Genomic DNA, 20,444 nt, shown 5'->3' with positions numbered 1-20,444 from the left:
CAGCAGCGCAGCACTATCTCTAAAGCAGATGGTACAGGCTGCTGGCTGCAGCGACCGTGCTATCCCGAGTTTTCTCAAAGCTCGACCACTAAATAGCCTCGTAATAACCATCAATAGGCTGAGATGATTAGTGTATGGGTAGCCGAGAGACTTATCTCCTTTACGCCTATAAGCTACTACAATATAGTATATAAAGTTTTGTTTTAAAGATAGATATTTTTTGATATAGACTTAAGTTATTTATTAACTCTATTATAGACGATATTATATAAAAAAAACTATATTGTTAGATATTGAAAGTAGGGACACTTATACGCCTATAAATAATAGTATTCTATCTGATTACTTGGCAGTTTTGTGTAGCTGAAATAGGAAATCCTTGGCAAAATTATGCTAGCGTGGGACCATATAGGAGTCCTATAACTCCCATGGGACCCCTATGGGACTACTAGGGTAATGGGACCGGAATTCTTTTAGTCCCATAGGAGTAGATAGGACCAGGATATGGGACCAAAATTTTCTTAGTCCCATGGGAGTTGGCAAGGTCTAGCTAAGACCTATATTTTATGCAAGAATGGGTTCAAATGGGTTGTTATTGGGTTATTAGGTTTAACCTATTGGGTTTTGGGTTGGGTTTTGGGTTCTGCCGAAGTCTATACCGATCTAGTTGAAAAACTTCTACCCCCTACCACAGATTAAATAAAATAGATAAAAATAAGTGGGTCTCACATTCGAGTTAATACATAGTATGGGTAGGTGCAAAAGATAAAATAATCATAAGTTTCATCATATAGAGGTTCCAGTATGTGCCTGTATTCGGCTAATAGATAAATACATTTGTAGAGATCTACATATCACTGAACCATCTCATACATTGTTGTACCCAGTATTTCTGTCAGTATAGGCAAGCAAGCCAAATCCGACGGTCCACTCAACCTACTCCAAATCCGCACAGGATTTGGGATACTGTAGGGCATGCTTAATCCGGCTGATGAGCTTCTCACCATCCACCTCGAACACATAGTTCACCTCCCGGATACCCTGGGGCGCAAGTGCCTTCTGGTACACATGGATGTTTCCATAGCTGGGACTGCCATACGATGTGTCCACATCCAGATATACTTGAAAACGTTAGTCATAATCCATGGCATCTTTAATCTACCTTCCATATGACATACCTGAAGTCTGGTTGACAGAGATAGAAGGGTCGACCATCAGCGCAGCAGCTGTTTCATCCCAGAAAGGCAATGACAGGTCGTAATACTTATAGAAGAGCTCGCTGTATGGGTTTGGAACCGAGTGAACCTCCTCCAAGAACTCCTTGGTCGGGAAGACTTGGTTGGCAACATTCCCGGCGATGGTGATATTGGGGAAATCCGCCGTCAGGGCTATCTTAGAAGCTTCCGGGTCGATCATGAGATTGATCTATATTTTCAGGAGTCAACACCATCATAGGATCATTCGAAGAATACTAACGTCAGACTGGTGATTTGCCAGCATGATACTTCCAGTGGCCTGAAGCATGTTCAGGTCGACATACCCTCCCATAATCACAAGATCCTTGGCAAGTGACGCAAACTGCGGGTCCATACGCACAGCAAGCGCAATATTGGTCAAGGCGCCGGCCGAGTATATGGATACCTGGCCGGGATACTTGTGCACCATCTCGACCATGAAGTTAGCCGCCGAGGTGGAGCTTTCCGGTCGGCCCTTCGGGAAGCCTTCCTTGAAAGCTTCCTTGACGATGCGGTTCGGATCGCCAGAGGTAGGATCATTGCCCTCAGCCTCCAGAGTCTTATTCTCGGGCGCAAAAGCACCTTCCCAGGGCAGTTTGCCATGGATCATCTCCCATGCTCGGAAGCGGTGGGGGGTATTGATCAGCGGCCATGTCGCACCTGGATAGACTGGAATACAGCTGAGATTCCCGGCCTCTAGGGTTGCCACTGCGTGCAATGCGCCCTGTGGCTGCCAGCTGTTGGCGGTATCTTAAAGTTACGCTTAGTGAAAAATTGCGCCAATGCAGTAAAATTTAGATACCCACCTGAGGCCAAGCCTAGGATTTCCACATCGCCATCAAGAGCAACCAAATAAGGTACAAAGCCCACTGTATACCAATCATTGTCCATAATGGCATAGTGCCTATCCGTCCGCCCCAGCGCAAGCGAGCCCGTGACGAAAGTAAGCATTGAGCTGCAGAGCAGCGGAACCGAGGTCGACCAATGCATTGCAGGGATGAAGCGTAGTCTTGCTGAATTGAAAGAAGGGAATATACAATTCAGTATGAAGAGCAGAATCGATTTCAAGTAAATAACCCCCTTCACCCCCGGAAGCCTTTATACCTTTAGATTCCATCTTAATCCCAGAGTTCCCCAGAGTTTCTTACCCAATTGTAGTCATCAATCAGCATGGACACACCAACTTAGAGAAGCAGTGGCTACGGTTTCCCAGAATGGACGTTGTGTCTGGACCACCCCACAATTTCACTGCAGATTTAATGTCGGTTTAGGGCCGAGTGGGACCAGTTAAGCCCTCACAGTTGGGCTAAACCATTCAGGGCCCCAACCCTCTCCGAATTTCCCCTACACATTCCCATGAATAGGTCGATAGCCGGATTATTTTAAATGGAAACATATTGGTTCGCTATTACTCCATTCTCCGCCTTGGGTAACACATCGAGGTGGCCCGATATCGTCATGCTTCGCTATTTATTCCGACTAGCTTAATACTGATCACTGACGATTGATCTGGGGTTTCCAAAATACGAACGACTGTTCTTATACCGAGTATCTGGCGTCCTACGACCACCGACAAACGGAATCAGAGGGTCGGAGAAATCGACACTCGGGACTGCAGATGACGGTATACTCTAGAATTTAAAAGGACGAGGTACCTCTGATGGGTCATCATGGCCCTCTGATGAAGACTGTCGTCCGTCCAGAGAGAAATAGGCATTTCTTCGAGACGCGTCTAGCTCCCGGCCCTTTTTTATTTGGAAGTTGCGGCTCAAGTCATCCACAAATTATGCACTATTCGAGATCGATTTACTGTGATGGTGCTATAACCCTCCCAACGGCCTTAATCCCGAGCGAGGTGGCACGAATTGTCCCGCACTCATCACCTACATCAACAAGTCAGTCAATACCAAGAAATCAAGATTAGACCTGGCTTTGAACCTCCGCATGGGTCCCTACCCCGGAACCTCGAACCTCACCTCTTGAGGTGAGGTTCCAACCTTACTAACCTCCAACCGCCCATTAACCTCCAGAGGTTCTTTGAGGTTCAACCTCCATCGACCCGCATGAACCTGCATATACATAATTTCTTGACGCCTTTCCTCTTTTGGCTGGATAAAATTGATGATTCATCTCTGTTTTTTACAGCTGTTCCGTTAAACTATAGACTTTCCACTGAATACTCTATCAATATAATGAATTATAAAGATATAGTCATTGAAAAGTAAATAGGAGGCGTGGTCACCTATAAATTATAGGTAATATCCGATGATATCGACGTGGTAGGTGGTCAATAGAGGTTATCGATAAAATAGCATGTAAAGTTGTAGATATATATATCGTAGACACTATAAAGTATGTGTATCTTTATTAGTAGAACTATAGTTCTTTAAGAAAACTATAAAGATGCAGTTTAATTCCCCTTATTTTAATATCATTTAAACCATTATATCTTCTTCTATTACTTTGTCTTTTAGAATTCATATTAATTAGTCTAGATATACCGTGAATCCGGATTAAATGTCCCAATTGTTAGACTTAGACATTCTATTTTTCCTACATTGAGGTTCTCGTTGAGGTTCGTTAAGGTTCATTGAGGTTCGTTGAGGTTCGTTAAGGTTTATTGAGGTTTATTGAGGTTCGTTGAGGTTTATTGAGGTTCGTTAAGGTTTATTGAGGTTCGTTGAGGTTTATTGAGGTTCGTTGAGGTTTATTAAGGTTCGTTTCTATAGTGATCCACTATACTAGCGAATCAGATATAGATAGGGCTTTATAAAAGTTGATATATCAATTTAAGTATTATGGAATAGGGATAAACAGATACCCCAAGAAGACCCCGTAACTTCTACAGAATAACTAGTGAGTTCCTTATTATCTTCCCTAAGTTATACTGGTTTACTAAAGTTATCATGTCTTAGATTACCGACGGCTACGGCTACGCATTATCTAGCTTCGAAGGGTTACCGCTAGACGCGCTACAGTACCTTACCCCTAACGATACGCTATACTAACGCGAAAGCTAGTTTGATTTAGTTCTAGACCTTCCAGACCTTCTAGACAACTAAGTCCGATCTCGTATAGGACCTCGGGCCCTAGACACCCTTACGCGAATCAAGCTAGATAGTATTAACGAGTATATCGTCTTTACTACCGACATATCCGCGGAATTCGTTAAGTGGTGGCTTCAAACTGATTTTAGTAAGAAGAAGCGGCTAAACTGGGAGGTCAGCCGTCGCGTAGACTGCTGGACTGGGTTTTAACAAGTTACACATACTAAAGATAGAAAGCCTGGCGTTATGTGCAATTGGTACCGTACAGTTCTTACGTATCCAGCTACAAATCATACTGGAAACTCATCGATGCAGAAGCATCTTGATAGGCTAAGGTATCGATAGCGAATTACGAAGAAGGGTAATATCCAGCAACTACTTAGCGACGCGGTATATTCGAAATAGCCTATACTCAATATCAATACTAATAATAAATTCACTATATTTTAGGCCGAGAGAAGACCAGCGCCTCTCTTTACCTAACAAACATAGGAACAGAAGATTCTAAACCTAATCACTATATCACATTTACCCTTTCTCTTCGTCGAGTACTAAGAATTCCATAATCTCATTTCCTACGCACGGCTAGCACCTACACTACCGAGCGTTCTATCAAGAAAGGTGATTCGCGACCGCCTCTAGGGTTTCGTTACAGAGTATTAATAAGAGACACTACAACAGCTGCTATCTAGTGCAAAAATGTCGATTGCGCTTAACTACTGGACTTTACCATTCAAGCACGCATTTATAGCTATCACAGGATACTTTCTAGACCAGGAATAGGAGTATCGTAAGGTCCTACTTAGGTTTAAGCCAATTTCTGGATCTCATACTAGCGTGAACCTCGGGGACGTAGTTATCCAGATCCTACAAAAGCACCAAATCACTAACCGAGTGCTAGCGGTAACAACTGATAATGCGTCTAATAATAAGATACTTATCGCAGCAGTGAATGATTCAATCAAGAAGCTACATATAGAGACGGATTCTACGATTGTCCAAGTGCCTTGCCTTACGTATATTATTTAATTAAGTCTAGTTGATTTACTTGGTAAAATCAAGGCTTCGCTAAAGAATGATAACGCCGAGATAGAATAGTCTGATGATCGTATACGTTTACTTCGTACGCGCCAGCAGAAACATAAGATCGCCGATACTCTAAACAAGATATACTTCTATTTAGAAATTATAAATTATGATTCAATAACACTAACTATTCTGATTTCTAATAGGTCCGAGGTCTTACGGTTTATATCAACGGAAGCCCTCAACGTAAGGAAGCCTTCCTAAATACCCAGCCTAGTAATACGCTCCGGCTTCTTCTAATCCAAGATATTCGTATACGGTAGAATTCGACATTTCTAATACTCCAACGGGCGAAGAGGCTTTATATCGCATTTAATAAGTTCTGTTCCGACTATGATCAACACCATTTTACATTAAGTGCAGAGGGGTAGCGACAGATTAACTATTTACTTTATATTCTTCAGCCCTTTTTCACGCTCACTACGCTAGTTTATCGTACTAAAGACTCGAGTATCCACCTTATCTTTAGGATTTATAATAAGCTCTTCGATCATCTTAAAAGATCAATAAGTCAGCTTCGTCGAAAGAAGGTTCTCTAGAAACAGCTAATACTTTCCTCCCTCGATACTACGAAAGAGAAACTAAAGAAATACTACGGCGAGACAGATGGTATCGAAGGCAATCTCTATATAATTGGGACGATCTTAGCGCCGTCGAGCAAGATAGAGTTCTTTTCAACAAGTGATTAGGACCCAGATCCTAAGACAGGAAAGGACTATAGAAAAGAATACCGCGAGAGTCTTCAGTCTTTTTTTGAGAGATATAGCTAACGTATACTATCAGAGATAATATAATCTAATAGCTAGTTATTCACAACTAAATCGGAGCTTGAGAAGGCTCTTAACGGCGATTCTTCACAACGATTAACTGCTCCGCAGTACAACGAGCTTACCAAATATCTCTAGAGTGGTAAGTAAGTAAGCCTACTTTATAAATCATATAACTAACCTTACCTAATTAGAAACTATTAAAGGATCTATTCGGATCTTCTAGAAAGATTATCAGAGGGAATTCCCTATTCTTACAAGCATTGCCCGTGATATTATATCAATTCCAGCGACTGGTGCCGGAGTTGAGCGTCTTTTTAACTCTGCCCGCGATATATGCCACTACCGCCGGGGGTCGTTAAACCCAGAGACTGTTCGCGATATTATGTTATACATGTGTACAACAAGATTCGATATCAAGGAGGAGTAGCGGCTGATTCTCCAAGAGTATCTTTTAGACTATGAGATAGCCGCTTCGACCGAAGCACTTAATGTCCAGACACATGCTTTCGAGGCTATTAGTGATAATGAGGAGGATGTCGAGATATGTCTTGATGCAACCCCGGACGCACCGCTACTCTTAGTAGTCGCCGCTAGAAAGCGGCCTACGGTTAATTCTGACGATGAGGAAGAATCTGATGCCGATGAATTTACGGATCTAGATAAGAATAGGGCATTACCCTTACCTGACTTCCCTGATACGCAGTATCGTGCATCCGGTAGAATAAGGAAGAAGTCGAGACTACTAGATGGGTATATAGCTTGATTACTTGAATCTTGACTCTTGAGAACTATAACCCGACACTGAACTATAGATATAATATAAACCATTGATGATTGAAAGTTGAAACCCTAATTCGACGCTGAGCCAGTGAACCCATAATATGCACTAAATCCTCCTGTAAGGGCATACATTAATGAAGTGTTGTTTTATAATTACGAGAGAATACAGCCTATTTCTACATAATTTATGTAGTTGACCCTAAGTCACGTTTTTTACCTATTTGTCATGCTTGTTGAACCTCAGGTTCACCCGCGGGTAACCTCCATGAGGTTCGGTCCAAGATAGAACCGCCCGGAGGTTCTAGGTCATGGAACCTTAACCTCCGGGTGGGTGAACCTCCTTGAGGTTCGTGAGGTTCACCCGTGGTTCCTGGCCAGGTCTAATCAAGATCAGTCATAGGTGACACGTATTTCTCCGTTTCTGACAGGTCGAGCATCTGTTCTTAACCCATTTTCTTGGCTGCTAGCGTGGGTCTCCAGGGCATGCTATTCAGATGGGCACTGTATAACCTTAGACGAACGGGATATGGAGAGAAAAAAATGATCGTTGGCTCCGATGTGCGGTCAACTGCCGAAGCGGGCGCTGATTCGGGTCCATCGTGGAGCTAACCCAAATCGGGAGAGTCGAGCCGAAACGCGAGGGGAAAACCGTGGAGGAACCCGAGCGCTAAACCTTTTCGAGCGGTTCATAGCCTACAATCCCCAGAACGGTCAATGTTTGAATCTACAAGCTAGTAGATGAGATCATGAAACATGAAACACAATATGATGATATTGTGGAAGCTGTAGAGCTATAAAAGAGGAAGGAAAGGTAGATCTTGAGAGTGTACTACTATGGGCACAGTCGTGTTGTGGTCCCTAGCGGGCTCCAGGGCCAAATATATATGACCTTTGCGCCAACGCCCCTCTGCGGAGCGTAAACAGCAGACTTGCAGGTTGCACCACCGCCAATGACCAATGTAGAGTGAGTTGTCAGATGAATTTTGATTTTGGGATCTGCATGGAGTGCTCGCTCTATTGTGCTCCAGTCTGTATTTGTTCCAATATACAGCTGCTTCTCCTCGCCTCTGACTAGATTCGGTTGAACGTAGTTTGTGATCGTTGAAGTATCTGTTCTCGGTGTTTTTATTGGTTGGCTGATGGCAGAGGGGTGTCTACTACGTCCGATGTGAAAGTATAAATCATTGCAGCAGCTTATAGATATCTTTAACGTATTTCACATGCGAGCTGGACACCCCCAGAACATGCAAATTTAGATAAGCCGAGATCTACCGATCGTAAGTAGAGAGTGAGTGGGCACTCACCTTGGTGCTAAATGACAGTATCGCGTAGTCCGAGATCCAGAAGACGAGCCAAGATTGCAAAATCATTCACAACAAACTTCAGATCGTAAAACGGTCTAATTGGCTGTAATGGGGTTATTTTTCCAGTGGGCTGTTGGCACTTTTGTCTCCATTGGATAATAGTGATAGTGATCAACGCGATAGTCGGGAGAGTTAGTCAAGCCTCACGGCGTTGAGGTTTAGACCCTAAGTATTCAGGTCCATGGCCTGAACCTCTACAAACATGGTATCTAGGCTCAGTGCTCACAGATCGGTCGGCGAGGTATAGATGTTCAGACTCAGGAATACCAAGGTCATGTAAATAACTAACTTCAAGGAATCTAGTCTCCGTCGCTCATCATTACCTGGCGGTTGTCTGTTTTGGTTATTTTTCTGCTAACCGGATTGGGAGCACCCACCCAACAGATTGCCCTCGGTCTAGTTAGCCTCCGATATACAATTGCAATTACTGAATTCCATTCACCCAGCTGATTGCATTACATCAAACCTATATCCGCATAAGCAACTAGCATGAGCCGATGCTGGCTCGTTACCTTTCTTGCGTAGCGGCCCACTCAAAGCTGGCAGGGGGTAGTCGGTGTGGTGAAGTGGCGCTCCAGAGGCCAGCTTATAAGCGAACCCTGAGCCTTATCACATTGTACAGAACTCCTTTCAACTCGAAGATCTGGGCTATGGCGCTAACCGGGTTGGGCACGCCAACCTGGGTGCTCTTGATCTGGTTAGTCTCTAATATATAACCTCATATACTATATAGCCTGCGCATTGGCTGGGTGCATAAGTCTTTAAGTTGTCGATATCTTGTGATATAAATCATAAGCCCCTAAGTAGAAAAAATCCCTATTAATACGATTCTTTTAATACGGGCCTGCAATTGAATATGAAAAAGCTCCTCTTGGCAGCAATCATGTATCTTAAGCTCTTGAAACGGGAGGTAAGATTTTTATTTCGCTCTAAGGAAGTTGTTAACTTGACCAGCCCTGAGACACCTTCCACATCCAGCACTAGGATGACGCGGATCACCCGCGACAATATTAGTCCAGATCCAGTTAGTTATTCTGTAAAAACTTATGTCCAGTCACTGTACATTTTTGTGTGCTATTCGACCGACTCACTCAATATTCATGCGCGATGGTTAGGCCAACGACAACACGTCTAATTTCGGCGCAGCACAACATTGAAATGGCCGTGGCACTAAGTTGCCACTCCCATGCTGTGTCCTGAAGGCCTGATGAATTCCCACGCATTACCTGCTAGGTGCGCCGTTTCACCCACGAACTGAAACAACACAGTAGCTTTCTGTCTAGGTTTAGCCACGCTTTTGGCTCGAAAAACCGTGGCCTGCTGCGTGTTCAAAAGCCGCCATTGCGCTTTTAAGCTTTTGCGCTTTTTGCACTTTCATAACGTTTGACGTTTTTTGAAAGCTACTCCCTGGCCAACGAGCCTACGACTATAAGAGCACCCACTTCAACTCTACTTTTCAGCAAGTCCAATTCTACAGTCACGAGGCATATTTCAGGCTACAAACTGGCAGATGGCGACTACAGGTTCTCCTCTCGGCGGTCCGGCCCTACTCCAAGGTGGAGAAAGGAGTAACTGCGAGCCAATCATAAATTAGAAACGCTTAGATCCCAGAATAAAGAAACCGGCATTGTTCACCTATTTTATGCTTGAGCCAGTTCTAATTTACTCTTGAGCCACTCAATGGTTTTACCAACCAAGCTATAGCAAAATTTCACGTTCAAATATATAACAGCGATCAAGGTGAACTTATGCAGCCGTCCATTGCAGTATTCAAGCTAGAGGATTTGCCTTCTCCAGGTCTTGATCTGTAATTAAAAATGGGGTCGGATAATATGAGCTCTGCAAATTTTAGCCTTTAGTCATGTGACTCATACCTGGCTGCATACTAGTTGTGACCCAAGAAATCCCCAAAACCCTGAAACATCCGCCGACAGGATAAACACTTGGCCCGTTTCCCGAAGGCGAATACCCACGCAGACGTCTGCCTCACATAACTTACTATATTCGCGTGCCTTTTTCATCAAAATGGATTTGCGACGGCCTTGTTTTTGACGCATTGATTTTCTTTTCGGCACTGGCGAGCTTCCGTTGTACATTTCGTGCATGGGGTCGTACCAGAGCACTACACTGGGTTAGGTCTATCCTCTATCCTCGAATGGAGGAACGATCTTTCTAACCTTGGACTTTCTTTTCTGACACTCAGTGCAGGCCAGAGAAACTCGCCGGTGTTGTTTTGTCGACGAGTCTGTTTCCAGACACTGTATACTCGATCCATTTTCCCTAGGCTCGGGCAGAGTATTATTTTTCGGCATTGTGGGATTAGACGAGTAGCAGTCGCTTTCTGGATAGAGGTTTAGATCTAAGAGAAGGCTCCGGAAATAAGAAATTTAGGGAAATCAGTAAGGCCTAGGGATTCAGGGGAACTACTTAGGTTATATTTGTTCTCCTGTCACATCCTTGCTCGAAGTTCTCTTTATCTGCTAGAGATAGAATCATCCATAGCAAACAGAGAACCCAGCTAGGAGACCCACCCTAAATTCCTTATTTAACTAGTTAAATATAATATCTACATTCTTTATCCTAATAAGTGCTTCCTATCAGCTAATTTATATAACTACTTATATAGTATATCGGGACGGCTTCTCAAGTATAAAAGTTTTCGCGAGATTCTAAGAAAAATAGTAGGTTAAGACAATATCTCTACCGGTATAATATATTTATAGCAGCCTATATTACTCTAGCTAGATACTCTTAGCTTTCGGTCAAAGCCTCGGAGGGTCACTAGCCTCCTGCAGTTTTATAACTATATTCAACGAACGGTCGTTAGTATATCCGAAGACTAGTCAAATCTAGCAATATATTCTAGAGTATTACTTAGTTCCTACTCGTCGAGATTAATCTTTTCTACTTACTATTAACTATTACTTTTACATAAACCGACCGGCTTATTATTAAGTCATTTTGTGAGATATAACCGAAAAATTCTTTATTTACTAAGTTATGAGCTCGTTCTTTATATATATTGGATGCTTATTTCCTGGATTTTATAGTTGAGACATAATATATTGAAGTATCCAAGTTTCCTATATTCGTTTCTACGTAGTATGCGTCGGTCAATATTTTCGTCTAGTTGCGCGTTAAGTAAACGGACTAAATCTTTTAAGATGATCGGATGTTAGGAATTGTCTTTGCTTCGATGATAGAGCATCGTATTTGGACAGTAGTTATCTAACACACCGCTAGACTGCAATCCGAGTAAACATCGTTAGGTGCAAAATTGCGCATCGTGATATCGGGCCTAGTTGCCTTGATTATTTCCCGCGTCCCGTTGACGACCCACTCGTTAGGCAGATGAGGAGGATATAACTTGGCTGAAGCCCCGTTTGCGGCCAATTGCTTGGTTCGAATCGGAGCCTGATGAGTCTGGCGACTGCGAGCGACGCTGCACAGCCGAGGGTGTACATAGGCCTTGACAAGTCCCGCAGCACCAAGGCAATTTTGGTGCTGCGATATGGTGCTGCGAGGTGCTGCGGGACTAAGCCAATTTTGGTGCTGTTGTATGGTGCTGCGGCACTAAGTGCTGCAGCACCGTCGCAGCACCAGTTTTAGTGCTGCGCTAGCATAATTCTGCCAAGCATTACCCAAAATGGATGGATAAAATGCTGACTTATTTTGATAAATTACTGTTTTTTACACATGTATTGGCATTGGGAGGTAGACTGCGACATCGCCCGTCCATGGGCACCTAGGAGGTGCCCAAGGCCCGTCCACGGTGGGCCTTGGGCTATTTGGATTTTCTAGTGCCCGTCCATAACGCCCAAGGCCCACGGGCATGCCCACGGCGGGCATGCCCACGATGCCCACCATTGCATAAAGTCACCCAAAATGGACGTATAACTCGCTGACTTTGCATAATAAATAACTGTTATTTACACCTGTTTTGCCAACTCCATGTAAAATGGCAGTTTTAATCTACAACATCTATAAATTTTACTGAAATATCTATGTATATGAGAAACTAGTATATATATGATACGAATTGGACTAAAATTTTAATCGAAATACATCATGTTGTGTGGTATTTTTATTAACTTATCAAATCATACTGTAACAGCTTGAAGATATATATTCAAGTCAGTGGTACATGCCTGGCATTTTCTATAAGTAAAATACTACTTATGGATTCTACTTTATCTCTCACTCTGGTATATTTCTTATAGGTAGATCGAAAGATAATTAGTATAATTCTTATTTTATAAGCTTATATCACTGAATTCTGTCAATTATATCACTCAAAGACTTATGTTATTATTCTAGGAGTTTTAAATCCTTCGATTGTAACTCAAGATGGGCGTTTAGGTATGTTCCCATGGGCGTGCCCACGGGCGTGCCCACGGGCATGCCCATGGACAAAGACACTTATAGCCAATCAGCTTATAATATATAGTGGGTCTACACTCAATTTACGATCTATCAGATCTATACAAAGCACCCCTTTTACTAGTAATCCTCGTTTCACACGGTCGCAAGTTACCTATTGTAAGTTCAGATCACTCACTCTCCTATAGTCGTTATATTATCCCTTACATCACATTAACCATGTCCCAACCTAGTGCCTATACCGCAGGGCCTTCTTCACTTCCTCCGAGCTCCCAACCAGACCTCTCCTACGTCGCCGATATATTTGATCCTAACCTTGATCCAAATATTGATCCCAGTCTCTTCAACAGCCAACAGACTTCTATCTCACTGATAGAGTCCGAGTTCACTCAACCGGCTATTCTTGATTGCTCTCTCAAACGCGTCGGCCCCGATCGGAGAAAGCAGTTTATCCTCTACGACGCGATGAACAACGCGTCCAAAGTAAAGTTTATCGAGTGGTGGCGTACCACAGTACGCGGCAGCAGTACTGAGACACAACAAAGGCTACGATGGGATGCAAAACACATATCAGATGTCTGGGAGAACTTCGACCAGGTAGCACATCATATTACAGGCGAACCTTTGGTCATGTGTCGGACGTGTGGGGTTACATTGCCTCATCCAAGTACAAAGCAAAGCGGCACCAATACACTCAAGCGGCATCTAGCCTCAGGCAAATGCCAAAAGGGTGGTAAAAGCAAGGCTACACAACAGTCGATTAAGGAGACCATGCAGCATATACCGGTAAGTCTTATATTATTATACCCTTCAAGATAACTAACATATTACATATTAGGCACTGGAGTTATCTTATAACTCAAAATTCTCGAATGATGAATGGGAAAGAGAGCAGATTGAATGTCTTACCAGTCTGAACCTCCCTTTCCGGATACTTGAGAGGAAGCAATTTGCTTCCTTGATTCGAATGGCACAAAAGGCTCCAGCTGAACCCACTTTACTCCATCCTCGCACTGCTCAACGCCGGCTCAAGAAATTGGTCGACGAGGAGCAACATTCAATTCTCGCTACCTTACCACAAGATGCGAAGCTCTCAATTGCCCTCGACTGCTGGACATCGCCTTTTCAGCAGGCATTCATGGCAATCACAGGGTACTTTATCGACCGAGACTGGAATTACCGTGAGCTCCTACTTGGTTTCGAACCACTTGATGGGGCGCATTCTGGTGTGAATCTAAGTGAAGTACTTATGGAGATCTTTAAGAAGCTTGATATTACTGATCGTGTGTTAGCGATTACATCAGATAACGCGTCAAATAACACAACTTTAGTACAGGCAGTTCAAGACTCTATTGACTCCCTTGAACTACCGAATAGCCCGGTGGTTGTTCGAATCCCTTGTCTTGCACATGTTATCCAGCTAAGCCTTCGCGAGCTACTTGGATCGGTGAAGGCCGATCCCCAGAACGATACCACAGATCGGAATGTTTCAGATGTCCAAGCCCAAGCCCAAGCTCGATCGCTCCGTGCTTCACAGAGTGAACAAGTCATTGTACAAACCCTTGTCAAGGTAAGTGTATCACTTTGTTTATCACTTAATATATCTAATAACTATCTAGATTCGAGGGCTTGCTGTGTTCATTAATGCAAGCCCCCAACGTCGCGATGATTTCTTCCGTCTCCAGACCAATGGAGCAAAACTTGCGCCTATCCAAGATGTCCGCACCCGCTGGAATTCTACCTTCTTGATGCTTCGTCGTGCGAAACGCCTCAGCAAGCCCTGCGATGAATACTGTGATAATATTGGGACTCAGAAATACAAACTCAGTAAGGCAGAATGGCGGCAGGTCGACTACCTCCTGTATATCACAGAGCCGTTCTATCGCTTTACCACAGTGCTTTCAAAGACCAAAGAGATAACAGTACATCATGTTTTTGGTATTTATAACGCCCTCTTTGAGCACTTCGAGGAATCGATTGCACGACTCACTCCGAAAACCATACCTTGGAAGAAGGCGATGCTACAAGCCCTCAATGCTGGGATGGCAAAGCTTACCTCTTACTACACAAAGACGAAAGAGATCCATGGTAGTCTCTACGCGATTGGAACAATTCTTGCACCCCAGCATAAGCTTCACTTCTTCTCAAGTAAGGCGTGGGGTACATCGGAGAACGACACAAACTGGAGTGATCAGTATAAGGAAACGCTTCGCCAGTTCATAGCTCCTTACGCCCAAAGACACACTCAGACACGGTCCCTACGAGAAGAGCAACCCCCTAAGCGTCACTCAGCCAGTACAAGTGACCTAGACGCCCTCCTTGACCTTCTGCCTCACATCCACTCTGATCCATCAACGTCGGAGCACGAACTTGCTAGATACCTTGAAAAGCGTACGTTATATTCACTGTTATTACGAGCAGGAATACTAATACCTATGATAGCAAGGAGAAAGGTCGATCCTTTACAATTCTGGAAGGAATATGAGAATGAATTCCCAATTCTTTCCAGTGTTGCTCGCGACATTCTCTCTATTCCTGCAACAGGCGCTGGAGTTGAACGTCTTTTCAATTCAGCACGGGATGTCTGCCACTACCGACGTGGGCGGCTGAGTGCGAAGACAGTCCAGGATATCATGATGTTCCGGTGTAAAACCCAGTTCGACATTGAAATAGAAGAACTACCCGATGAGGATACGTCCTTGGATTCAATGCAAGAAGCAGACGAACAGAGAGAGGCTGAGCTTACCACTGACATGCCTGAACCAATCAGCGATGGTGAGGATTCCGAGGATAATGATCCTGTTGGACTGATCGAGTATGAGTTTATAATGGAGAGTCAGCTTCCTCGTCCTTCTATAGTGCTAAGTACGCGGAAGCGACAGAGAAGTGAGCTAGTCGACAGCGAAGATGAGAGCAGTCCTCATCTCCCTCATTATGGAGATAAGGGTAGCACTCAAAAGCGCCCTGGTTTAAGAGAAGCAAGGAAGCGTGGCAAACCCAATGATGATCAATTTGTATCGTATTAGTGTGAATGTATGAATATAATGAATGCCTAAGTCATTATGCAAAGGCTTCCAAGGCTCATTTCTGACCCCGGTCAAAAAAGTGACAATGTGTCAAGTTGTTGTATAAAGGCTTCTAAAGCTCATTTCTGACCTCGGTCAGAAAATTGACAGTAGTATCAAGTCATTGTTATCAAGTCATTGTACATGTAATCGAATTACTCAAAAATACAGAGAAAAAATGCACAAATAATGCAGGTCACGAGGTCAAGAAATTCTGCTTACTAAAAAGGCCCATGGGCGCCCACGGTGTCCATGGACAATGGGCCCTAAGGGTAGGGCCCGTCCATGGGCGTATGGATAGTGCCCATCGCCCGCTTACATAAGGCCCGTGGGCACTGCCCACCCGCCCGTCCATGGGCGATGTCGCAGTCTATTGGGAGGTAGTTATGGTCACTCACTGCTAAGATTCGTATCAACTCACGTTCAAGAAATAGATTAAAAGCTTCAAGTCCTATACAAATGTAGATTCAAAGTAAAATCAGCCCAAAACAGTATAGAATTAGTGGTTGATATTATCTGGAAGAGAATGTACTGGTATTGTGTGTGGATATATATATTTACTCCATATATATACCTTCTAGTTTGTACCTTGTAGTTTCGATTTTATTTTTCTACAGTAAAAGCCTATATTTCACCCTTTTTTTAAATAGTATAGTGCTGCGACCGGATAAATTACCTTATATCTTATTTTGATCTTTATAATTAATATACTATATAGGCTTTGTATAATAACTTGATATACTGTCTATTTTCTGACCTCGGTCAGAAATATAAGGCGTAGAAGGCTTTGTATAATGATTTGACATAACCATCTATTTTCTGACCGAGGTCAGAAATATAGGGTGTAGAAGGCTTTGTATACTAACTTAACATACTGTCTATTTTCTGACCGAGGTCAGAATATAGGACTTTAGGCAGCTATATAGAATAAGGGGATAATATAGACCCCGAAATATATTATATCATAGCACTATATCGTAGTGCTACGGGAGTACTGTGGGAGTGCTGCGGGAGTGCTGCGGGAGTGCTGCAGTACTACGGTGGGGCTATTATGGGAGTCGGAGGTGAATAGCTAATAGATATCGAGATCTATATTCGGCTTTATGATCTATCTACCACTATACTAACATAGTAGATACCCTCCCTGTTTATTGTTAGTTATGTCGGTCGCAGATTTTGTCTAGGTAGGCTATTTGTGCTTCTGTTTTCCCCTTTACCTCACACTATATACCTATACATACTATTTGCCCTTAACCTTTAATATGTCACATTTTAGACAGTACGCTAAGGCTGGCCCTTCTTCGCAGGTATCTTCATCGCAAATTGGATATCCAGACCGCTTTACCGACTGCGACTTTCTTTTATACGATTTAATACATAATCCCCTTACTCCTGACTAGTCAATCAGCTAACAAACACCAAATCCCGAAGCCCCCTCAATCCTTAGCATTCCAGAGTTCCAGACTCCACATACTATTACTGCTCCAACAACCCTCGAACGAATTGGCCCTAGAGCCAAGAAGCTTTAGGTATACTATACGAAGATGAACAAAACACAATTTATTGAGTGGTGGCGACACACTACACACGCCTAACCAAATACTTTACGACGTAAAGTGAACTTTGAAGCGAATTATACATCACTACATTAGGAGCACTTCGACTAGGTCGCACACTATCAGACTGGACAGCCGATGGCACTTTGTCGACGATATGGAAAGGCGATTCCTTATCTATCACAGTCTGGAGGTCTTCACTTATTAAAAAAGCACCGTAAGAGCAAGACCTGTCAGCAGGGTGGAAGGAGTTCTTCTCTTCAGCAGACATTAAGGCAATCGCTACAGTTTACGGTAATATATACTATTATATCTCAAAACGAACTATATACTAATTTAATATATCTTAGTCCGAGTGTCCTTCGGAGCAGAAGACCACTTTTAATACTGAGGATTAGGAACGAATTCAAATCAATTTAATTATAATATATCAGCTCCCCTTCCAGTTCCTCGAAAGGCCGGAAATATTTGAATTTGTTCGATTTGCTCGCCTCTCAAAAGATATACCTCCAATCTTAACTCCTAAGACAGCACGGCGTCGCCTACAAATAATAGTTAAGGGGGATTATCAAAAGGCCCTTTCTCTTTTACCAAAGAATGCTAAGCTTTTAATAGCACTTGACTGCTGGACTTCACCTTTTCAACAAGCGTTCATAGCAATTACTAGCTATTTTGTGGATTCTGGCTGGAATTATCATAAGATATTACTAGGCTTTGAGCCAGTATATAGTCAGCATACTGGTAGTCACCTGAGTGAGATACTACAGGATGTACTACAGCAGCATAATATTATTGATAGAGTACTTGCGGTGACTACCGATAACGCCTCTAACAATAAAACGCTTATAGAGAGCCTTCACCAGTCGATCGAACAGCTCAATCTCCCAGATAGCACACGAGTTGTACGAATTCCATGCCTTACCTATATGATTCAGCTCAGCTTAAAGGACCTCCTTGGATTGATAAAAGCCAACCCAAACAATGATACCGCCGATACTATCTGGTCGGAGGAAGAGAACAAGTCGGCTCTTCAAAAGGCCAAATCTAAGAAAGGAATCATCTATACACTTGCAAAGGTCAGTTATTCAAAATCTTTATTAAAGCATACTTATACCATTTCTAGATCCGTGCTTTTGCAATCTATATCAACGCCAGTCCCCAACGACGGGAGTTCTTTCTAACACTACAAAACACTGAGCCGAAGCTCGTACCAATATAAGATATACGTACCCGCTGGAATTCAACATACCTAATACTTCAGCGCGTAAATCGTCTGTCCGCTACATTTAACAGGTACTGTACTCTATATAACCAGCTTCGGTTCCAGCTAAGTGTATAAGAGTGGCGGCAGGTTGAATACCTACTTTATATTACAAAACCTTTTTATATATAGACAGTCGGACTATTTAAGGTTAAGGATATCACTATTCATTGCGTGTTCGAGGTATACAACAGACTGTTTGGACATTTTGAAGACTCCTAGAAGCGCCTACACCGGAAGAAGGTTCCTTAGAAAAAGGCGATACTTTATACTTTGAAGGCTGGAGAACAGAAGCTTGCAACTTACTATAAGGATACTAAGAAGGCTTATAGGCATCTTTATACAATAGGGACGATCCTTACCCCTGTGTATAAGCTTGACTACTTTAAGGGAGCAGACTGGGCTGGTGATAATGCGGACTAGTATACAGTATACGAAAGGTCTCTACATTCCTACCTTAAGCGATACTATCAGCGCCAGCCTACAACTCAATTAGTAGATAAAGGCAAGGCTCCACAACGAACTAGGAGTATATCTAGTCTACTTACACAGACCCGACCGAGATCAGCTATCCAAGAGAAGGTTGGGTAGCGAGAAGAGTTAACAGGTTATCTCAATCTTCGTATATATACTATAGAACTTGAAACCATAATATATACTAACTTCGCAAGGAACTGATAATAATAACCTATGTCAATTCTGGAGACAACATAAGACCCAGTTCCCAACCCTTGCGGCGCTAGCCCGGGACATCTTCTCTGTTCCTGCTACTAGCGCAGGAGTTGAACGGTTATTCAGCTCGGCGCGGGATGTCTGCCATTACAGACGTAGATCTCTCAATACAACGACCATTCAAGATCTAATAATGCTCCGCTGTATAACGCGTTTTGATACAAACCACGCTCAAGGCCAGCTATCTACAGAAAGTTAGGACCCAGGTGAGAGGATGGAGGCTGATAAGGAGGCAGAGGCCCAACTATCTAATTATAATATAGCTGGTATCAGCGATGATAAGGAACTTAATTCTGAAACCGAATACGTATCTAAAGCCGATAATATAGACGCCCATGATCATGATGCTTCACCTGGTCTCCAGGACCCAGACCTACCTCTGGATCAGGAGACTCTAGATCAAGAGATTGACTCAGTTGAACTTCTAAATCATCACCCAATAGTTAGAATTGTACAAAGCGATAGCCAGCGTCCACATAGGGAACGGAAGCGTCGGAGAGATGATGATGAATATGTATATACTAAGAGGACCAAATAAAGCGCAAATAATCGAACAAATATAATAATGATCTTTTCCAGATTTCCAGATTTATTGTAAATAAAATACCCCAAAATTACTAGCTTTTCTACATAACTTATGCATATCACGAGGTTAGTCGTGTTTGCACTGTTTACAGTGCTGCAGCACTCCCGCTGCAGCACTGCAGCACCGAACCAAGTATCTGGTGCTGCCAAGCCTTGGTGCTGCAGCACCGAACCAAAGGCCTAGTGCTGCCGCAGCACTGGTGCTGCAGCACCGGTGCTGCGGGACTTGTCAAGGCCTAGGTGTACATCTGGTCTGATATCTTGTAACTATTCTTAGACTGCGCCAAAACCCGCAAACCCGCAAACCCGAAAAAACCCAACCCGCAAATGGGTTGGGTTTCGGGTAGACTTTTGTAACCCGCAATGGGTTTCGGGTTATATTGGGTAACCCATATGGGTTTGCGGGTTACCCATTCGGGTTACTAAACAGTGCAAACATAGGGAGAGTCTAAGCTAACCGTGACTAAGCATTCACCTACACCCGTCCCGCGTGTAGGTGAGCCCACACCTATTAACAAACCCATACCTGTTAACAAAAAAAATCAACATTTCAATTTTAAACCTATTTTTTACCACCAAAACC

At 43.2% G+C, this 20,444-nt stretch overlaps 2 protein-coding genes across 2 annotated transcripts; both read right to left on the bottom strand.

Moving 5' to 3' along the window:
• Positions 1–936: 936 nt before the first annotated feature.
• Positions 937–2,225, bottom strand: N7487_004338 (uncharacterized protein; the record flags this gene model as incomplete). Its single annotated transcript, XM_056872085.1, has 4 exons — positions 937–1,121; positions 1,179–1,425; positions 1,477–1,985; positions 2,042–2,225. 4 exons carry the CDS (start codon positions 2,223–2,225, stop codon positions 937–939), a joined length of 1,125 nt encoding a protein of 374 aa, XP_056729805.1.
• A 7,827-nt stretch (positions 2,226–10,052) lies between these two features.
• Positions 10,053–10,557, bottom strand: N7487_004337 (uncharacterized protein; the record flags this gene model as incomplete). The annotated part of the gene is made up of 3 exons (XM_056872084.1): positions 10,053–10,121; positions 10,157–10,409; positions 10,460–10,557. 3 exons carry the CDS (start codon positions 10,555–10,557, stop codon positions 10,053–10,055), a joined length of 420 nt encoding a protein of 139 aa, XP_056729804.1.
• Positions 10,558–20,444: the final 9,887 nt, after the last annotated feature.

Source organism: Penicillium crustosum, assembly GCF_028827405.1.
Source record: "Penicillium crustosum strain IBT 35664 chromosome Unknown utg000002l_segment0_segment0, whole genome shotgun sequence".
Taxonomy (NCBI): domain Eukaryota; kingdom Fungi; phylum Ascomycota; class Eurotiomycetes; order Eurotiales; family Aspergillaceae; genus Penicillium; species Penicillium crustosum.
This window is presented reverse-complemented; position numbering and strand designations above follow the sequence as displayed.